Source organism: Rissa tridactyla, chromosome 23 (genome assembly GCF_028500815.1).
Source record: "Rissa tridactyla isolate bRisTri1 chromosome 23, bRisTri1.patW.cur.20221130, whole genome shotgun sequence".
NCBI classification, from domain to species: domain Eukaryota; kingdom Metazoa; phylum Chordata; class Aves; order Charadriiformes; family Laridae; genus Rissa; species Rissa tridactyla.
The window spans coordinates 2,767,237-2,773,962 of NC_071488.1; the positions used below are offsets into that span (position 1 = coordinate 2,767,237).

A 6,726-nucleotide genomic window follows, 5' to 3' on the forward strand; every position below is an offset into this window, starting at 1 on the left:
GCGGCGCGTGAGTGGGGCCGGGGGGGGGCGGTGATGGGGCCTCCGGTCTCCGCCGGGGGGGGCCGGGCCGGGGCGGCTCGGGTCGGGTCGGGGCGGCGGCTCCGGCCGGGCCGCGGGGCGGGGGGGGGGGGCGGTTCCCGGTTCCCCCCCCCCTCCCTTCCGCGATCCTCCGGGCCTCCCCGTTATGGTGGGCCCGGGGCGGGCGGGGCAGGGCCCGGCGCGGTGGGAGGGAGGCCCGGCGGCGGGGGAAGGGGGGGGGGGTCAGGCTCCCCCCCGGAGCCCGGCGGGGCTCCCCCCCGGTGCTCCCCGGCCGGCGCCCCGAGCCGCGATCGCGGGGGGGGGGGGGGGGCCGGTGTGTGTGTGAGGTCGGTGCCCCCCAGACCCGCTGCCAGGCCCCGGGCCCGGTCGCCGTCCCTACCGCGGCTGGGGTGCGGCCCCCTGGGCGGGCCCGGGTCTCTCCGGCCGGGGTGACCCCCACCGAGGGGGGGGCGACACGCTCTCCGGGAGCCCCCGGTGCGAGGTCCCGGCCGGGCTCCGGTGCCCAGCGACGCCCCCGGCCCCGTTTTTTTCTCCGTAGCTTAAAAATGTCAGGATTTTCTCACTTTCCAGCTCCAAAACTCACCTCGGGGCAGGGGGTGGGGAGCTGACGGTGCCTCCCGGGCCCGGCACCGCTCCCTCCCGGGGCCATCGGCGGGTCCCCGGTGTCCCGGGGGAGGAGACGCCGCCGGCCCTGACCGGGGCCTCACCCCGAGCCCTCCCACGCCGCGGCTGCCGCCCGCCCCGTTACCGGCCCGTTACCGCCCGCGGCGCCGCCGGCCCCAAAACCGCCCCCCCCGGCCCCGACACAGCGGGAACCGGGCCCACGCTCCCGCCGGGGCCTTGCGAAACCGGCCCCGGCCGTTCCTTTCTCCCCACCCTGCAGCGAAGCCGCCTCCTCCCCGGCAGCAACCCCGGCCCGGCGGTGGCGGGGACACCCCCCTCCCGGGGGGACGGGGACACCCCTTGAGGGACGGGAACCCCCCCTGGGGGACAGCGATACCTCCCCTGCCCCCCGTCCCAGCCCCACGGAGGGGGGGTCCCGGGGGGGGGGGACGTGGGGACACTGGCCGGTGCCAGCGTGGACGCGCTGGGATGCCCCGGCCCCGCGGTGACGGTGACACGGTGGCCGCGGGACCCAGCGGGAGCCTTTTTTGAGCCACAAAAGTCCTCTTTGTGCCGCCGGCAAATCCCTAATCCCGCGGCGGGGGGCCGGCGGAGGGGGGGGTCCGTGCCTCAGTTTCCCCCCACCCCGCGGCGCTGGGCCACGTGCCCGGCGTCACCCCCGCGATGCCACACGGAGGGGACCGTGGCGGGGGGGGGGGGGGGGGGGGGTGTCCCCGTGCGGTGCCGTGGGGGAAGTCCCGGAGGCCAGGACGGTGCCGGGGCTCGATCCCGGTTAATCATCACCCGCTGACCTCTCGCCCCGGGGAACAAAGTCCCTCCGTGCCGCAGCCCAGCACCGGGGGCGTTTCAGCAGCCCGCAGACCCCCCGCTCCCCACCCCCCATCCCGGCACCGGGGGCATTTCACCGGCCCCCCCCCCACCCCGGCGTGGGGCTGGGCCGGGGGCTCGCGGGGAGCCCAGGTGGGGTCTGGGGGCGCCGGCTCCAGCCGGGGCTCTGCGGACGGAGCCGGTGGCACGAAGCGGGGAGCGGGGTACGACCGGCTGCCCCCGTGGGGGTGTGGGCCCCCCCCTCACCGCCCCCCTTTCCCCCCCCCCCCAGCATGTTCCAGACCCTGTACAGCTATTTTTGGTGGGAACGGCTCTGGCTGCCGGCGAACCTCACCTGGGCCGACCTGGAGGACCGGGATGGGCGAGTCTACGCCAAAGCCGCCGACCTCTACATCACCCTGCCCTTGGCCTTCCTCTTCCTCGTCGTCCGGCACCTCTTTGAGACGTGAGTCCCTTCCCCGGGGGACACACCCCCCCCCCCTTTCCCCCCCCCCGCCCCCCAGCCCTGATCCAGCCCCTCCCCGCACCCCAGGCGCGTGGGGACACGCTGCCGTGCCCCCTGGATGCGTCACCGTGTCCTCAGCCCGCTTGGGGGTGGCGGCTGCACCCCAGGGGTCCTGTCCCTGTCCCTGCGTGTGTGTGTGTCCCCCCCCCCCACCCCCCCAGACCTCGCTCGGTGCCGGGGACCTGCCCCACACAAGCCCGGCTTTGTGCATCCTCGGCCGCCCTTATCGCGGCACCGTCGGCGTTTAAGGAGCGATTTGTTGGGCAAACAATGGCGGGCCCAGGCCAGGAACAGACGGGGCTTTGTTGGGAGGGCGGGAGGAGCCGGGGGGGGACACCCTTCGCCAGGGTGGGGGCGGCCCAGCTGCTCCCTTGCAGGCTGGTCCCCCCACCCTGGGGTGACAGAGGGACCTGGGGGGGTTCCCCTCTGGTAAAACCCACCTTGGAGAAGCAGCAACGGGATGGGGAAACTGAGGCACCGAGCGGCTGGGGGGTCCCTGGGTGGCTTTGAGGGGGTGACGCCAGCCGGGTGACACAGAAATGGGGACGTTTTGTGTCCCCTTACTCCTTCCCCAGGTACGTGGCCACCCCACTGGCCGGGCTACTGAACGTCAAGGAGAAGATCAGGTTAAAAGCCACCCCCAACGCCGTGCTGGAGAAGTTTTATGCCGCCACCACCAAACACCCCAAGCAGGTGAGGGGACAGGGAGGAGGGGGGTTGTCCCCAAAAGGGGCTCACCGTGGCCCCGCGGCGGTGACGTCCCTGCCGTCCCCAGGCCGACGTGGAGATGCTCTCCAAGAAGAGCGGCTGCACGGTGCGGCAGGTGGAGCGCTGGTTTCGCCGCCGCCGCAACCAGGACCGGCCCAGCCTGCTCAAGAAGTTCCGGGAGGCCAGGTGAGACCCCGCGCCCGGCGTCACCGTCACCCTGCGACGGTTGGGACTGGAGGCGAGGGGGGGACACCCGCTCGGCTGGGAACCGCCCCGGGAAGGGGGGAAATATGGGGCTGGTGGGTCCGTCCTTCTCCCTCCCTCGCCCCGGTGCCCCTCTGAGGACCGTCTGCTTCCTTTTTCCAGTTGGCGATTCACGTTTTACCTTATTGCTTTCATTGCTGGCATGGCTGTCATAGTGGATGTAAGTGGCGGCCCCCCCCTTGTGCGCCCCTACCCCCCCCCCACCCCGCCCCCCAGGCCCCCTTTAACGCTTCTCTGTCTCTCTCCCCTCCCGCGTCCCGCAGAAACCCTGGTTCTACGACCTCCGGGAGGTGTGGAATGGGTACCCCATCCAGGTGAGCGCCCGTCCCATCGCCCTCCCGCCGCCCGTCCTGCTCCCCCCCGGGACCAATTGCGGTGGTGTGGTGGTGGGGGGCAGGGGAACCGGAGCCCCCGGGGGGTGCGGGAGGGTCTCTCTGGGGGGGCGCACGGCGTCTCTGGCAGCCGCGCGGGCCTGAGTGATGCACGGGGAAGGGGACTGCGCGCCGTGGGGGGCGGAAGGGTCCCCAGGATACCCGTGGGTCTGGCTGGTGGCCACGCAAGGGGATGGACCCCCCCCCGCAATGGGGCATGTGGAGGATCTGCGCCCCCCCCGCCCCCAGCCCGTCTCTTGGCTTTCAGAGCATGCTGCCCTCCCAGTACTGGTACTACATGATCGAACTCTCCTTCTACTGGTCCCTGCTCTTCAGCATCGCCTCCGACGTCAAGCGCAAGGTGGGCCGCGGCGCGGGGGGGGGGGCTCTCTGGGGACGGGGAGGGGGGGCAGACACAGGGACGTCCTGGCAGGGTTTTCTTCGCCCTCGAGGCGTGGGCGTTAGGGACCCGCGGGCTGCGAGGGGCTGGGGGCCGAGATCCCGGAGAGACGAGAGGGACGTCGGGGTGCTGGGGGCGGGAGCCGGGCTGCGGTAACCACCCCCCCCCCACCCCCCCCACCGCCCCCCCCTCCGCAGGACTTCAAAGAGCAAATCATCCACCACGTCGCCACCATCATCCTCATCAGCTTCTCCTGGTTCGCCAACTACATCCGCGTGGGGACGCTTATCATGGCCCTGCACGACTCCTCGGACTATCTGCTGGAGGTATTGTCCCCCTCCGCGGCCCCACGGCCGTGCCTGTGTCCCGCGTGCCCTCCCCGACTCACCCCCCCTGCCTCCCCCCCCCGCAGTCCGCCAAGATGTTCAACTACGCCGGCTGGAGAAACACCTGCAATAACATCTTCATCGTCTTCGCCGCCGTCTTCATCGTCACCCGCCTGGTCATCCTGCCTTTCTGGTGAGCGCTGGTGGCTGGCGAAAGGGTGGGGAAACTGAGGCGCGGGGTGGGGAGACCCACCGGGACGGGGTGTGGGGGGGCACGATGGCGGTCCCTGCCCCTAACGGGACTGCTTCTCCCGGCAGGATCATGCACTGCACGGTGGTTTATCCGCTGGAGCTCTACCCTGCCTTCTTCGGCTACTACTTCTTCAACTTCATGATGGCGGTGCTGCAGTCGCTGCACATCTTCTGGGCCTACCTCATCATCCGCATGGCCCAGAAGTTCATAACTGGAAAGGCAAGATGGGGGGGGGGGGGCGGGCCTGGGGGCGGCGCGGGTCTGCCTCAGCAGCAGTGGAGGTGGTGGGGGGGGGGATGGGGTTTGCGATGGAGACCCCCAAACCCTGCGGCCGGACGGCACGTGGCTTCCCGAGTCCTGCGGAGCCCCTGGTGGGGAGGAAACGCGGTGGTTGTGATGGGGGAAACTGAGGCACGGCGGGAAAATGGGGAGGGGTCACTGACCAGCCCCCCCCGCCGCGCCTTCTCTCCCCCCCACAGGTGGTGGAGGACGAGAGGAGCGACCGCGAAGAGACGGACAACTCGGAGGAGGAGGAGGAGGCGGCGGCGGCGAAGAACGGGCCCCTCTCCAACGGCCACCCCGTCCTCAACAACAACCACCGCAAAACCGACTGAGCGCCCTCGCCCCGTCTCTGCGCCCGCGGGGGCGGCCGGGGGCCCCGCCGGAGGCCAAAAACCCGTGAGATGTCAAATCCCACCGATGCCACCCTCGCCAAGGTCCCCGTGTCCCCCCTCCATCTTCTCCCCTCCCTGCTCCGACGGAGCAAACCGGGACTCCCCGGAGAGCCCCTCTCGGCCCCCAGCCCCCTCCGGAGCGGGGCCGCGGCTCCGGGGGCGGCAGCGGTCGCTGCTTCTCCACCTCACGCTCACCGTTGGTGCCCTTTTTCTGCCTTTCACCTGCTGCCTTAATCCACTGCCGTGCCCCGGGACGGGCAGAGCGAGGACGGCTCCCGCCGGCGTCCCCCCCCCCGAACCCCCCGGCCCCGGCCCCTCGCCGGGCTCCAGCCCCACCGTTACTCCCCCCATTTCCCGGGGCGGGGAGCGCGTCCTCAGCAGCTGCCTCTTCAAATCCTGGGAAAAAGCCCCTTTCCCGGCCCGAGCCCTGCTCCGCCGCTCTGGGAGGGATGGGGAGGGGGGAACGGGTCGTGTTCCGGGGGTTTCGGTGACGGCGTGACACTATGGAAGTTCTTGGGGGGGGGGGGAGAAGGAAACCGCGGGGTTTAGTCACTACGAGCGTCTCACGGAGGAATTTAATCCCCTCGTTTTTCTTCTGTAAATGGGTTTTGAGTCTTTCCCTCTCCGAGGCCTTTCCCGGTCCCTTCCCCCGGCTGTAACAGGACAAATTTGCAACTGATTTTTTTTTTCTTTTTTTTTTTTTTTTTTTTTTTTTTTTTCTCCTCTTTCTATTTATTTGGAAGACGGAAGGAGCCGGGCTTTGGCTCTGCCTCCCGCATCCACCCGGGATGCTGCGAGACCTCCCAGCGCGGAGGGGTTGGGGGGGCGGGGGGGGGTGGGAGGGGGAAAAGGACCATTAACCAACGTCAGACCAAAACGTGTTTTGTTGTTTTTGTTTTTTAAAAAAAAAAAAGGTTAAATATATTAAAAGTTAAAAACTAATAAACTTCAGTAAAAAAAAAAAAAAAATAAAGGGCTTGGGCATCTTCTGTGGCCCTGGGGGGGGGGTTTGGGGGTGATCGCTTTGGCACGGCTGCCTTTAGCTTTTGTTTAGGTGAGGCTAAAAGTGGGCAGATTGGAGTATTTTTGGTGGTTTTGTATTTTTTTTTGTTTTTCCCCCCCCCTTCCCCCTCCCGGAAAGCTCTGCGCGTCTTCAGAACCGGGCCGGAGCGGGGGCTTCGGCCGCTCGAGGAGCCCTGGGCCCCCGCTGCCGGAGGAGAAGCGGCCGCTCCGTCGGGATGACAAAGCTGTCGTTGAGGTGGACGCTGGGGACGGAGCTGCGGCTCGCGGAGGCCCCTAGAAAGGTGTTTTTGGGTTTTTTTATATATTTCTAAAAGGTTATTTAGCAGGGAAAAAAAAAAGCCTCCCTTGTGCCGGGCTGCAGGAGCCGGGCGCTGGTGGCGTTTGGGTGCCCGAGGGACCTGGGGGGGTGGGGGGGTGCGGCTGGAACCGGCTCCAGCTCTTCCCCCCCCCGACGAGGTTTTGCCTGTGGGGCGATTTGATTCCAATTTGTAAAAGTAGTAAAAAAAAATAAAAATCTACCTCTTTTAGCCCCCCCCCCGCCCCTGGCGGTGGTTGGTGGTGGTTTAGGGACCCCTTTGGCTCTGCAGGTCCGAGCCCTGTCACCCCCCCCCCCCCCCCAAAAAAAAAAAAAAAGAAAGAAAAGCCAAACCCCAGCACTTGACATTGTGAGTTGCTGCTGGGGGGGGGGAAGCGAGTTTTCCTTGTGGAGCC

General features: G+C 68.4%; 1 protein-coding gene across 1 annotated transcript; it reads left to right on the plus strand.

Moving 5' to 3' along the window:
• The first annotated feature begins 1,750 nt into the window (after window positions 1-1,750).
• Window positions 1,751-5,800, plus strand: CERS2 (ceramide synthase 2). Its single transcript, XM_054182633.1, has 10 exons — window positions 1,751-1,936; window positions 2,572-2,689; window positions 2,772-2,890; window positions 3,071-3,128; window positions 3,232-3,282; window positions 3,608-3,700; window positions 3,937-4,065; window positions 4,152-4,258; window positions 4,384-4,537; window positions 4,798-5,800. The coding sequence occupies exons 1-10, from the start codon at window positions 1,764-1,766 to the stop codon at window positions 4,930-4,932; spliced, it is 1,137 nt and encodes a 378-aa protein (XP_054038608.1). The 5' UTR covers window positions 1,751-1,763; the 3' UTR covers window positions 4,933-5,800.
• The last annotated feature ends 926 nt before the right edge of the window (window positions 5,801-6,726 follow it).

Bases quoted from the DNA above. Each gene is read 5' to 3' on its own strand.
- CERS2 (XM_054182633.1), top strand. From the start codon at position 1,764: ATGTTCCAGACCCTGTACAGCTATTTTTGGTGGGAACGGCTCTGGCTG. The intron at 1,937-2,571 runs GTGAGTCCCTTC...CTCCTTCCCCAG, and splicing joins GTCCGGCACCTCTTTGAGAC to GTACGTGGCCACCCCACTGG. The intron at 4,259-4,383 runs GTGAGCGCTGGT...TTCTCCCGGCAG, and splicing joins CTGGTCATCCTGCCTTTCTG to GATCATGCACTGCACGGTGG.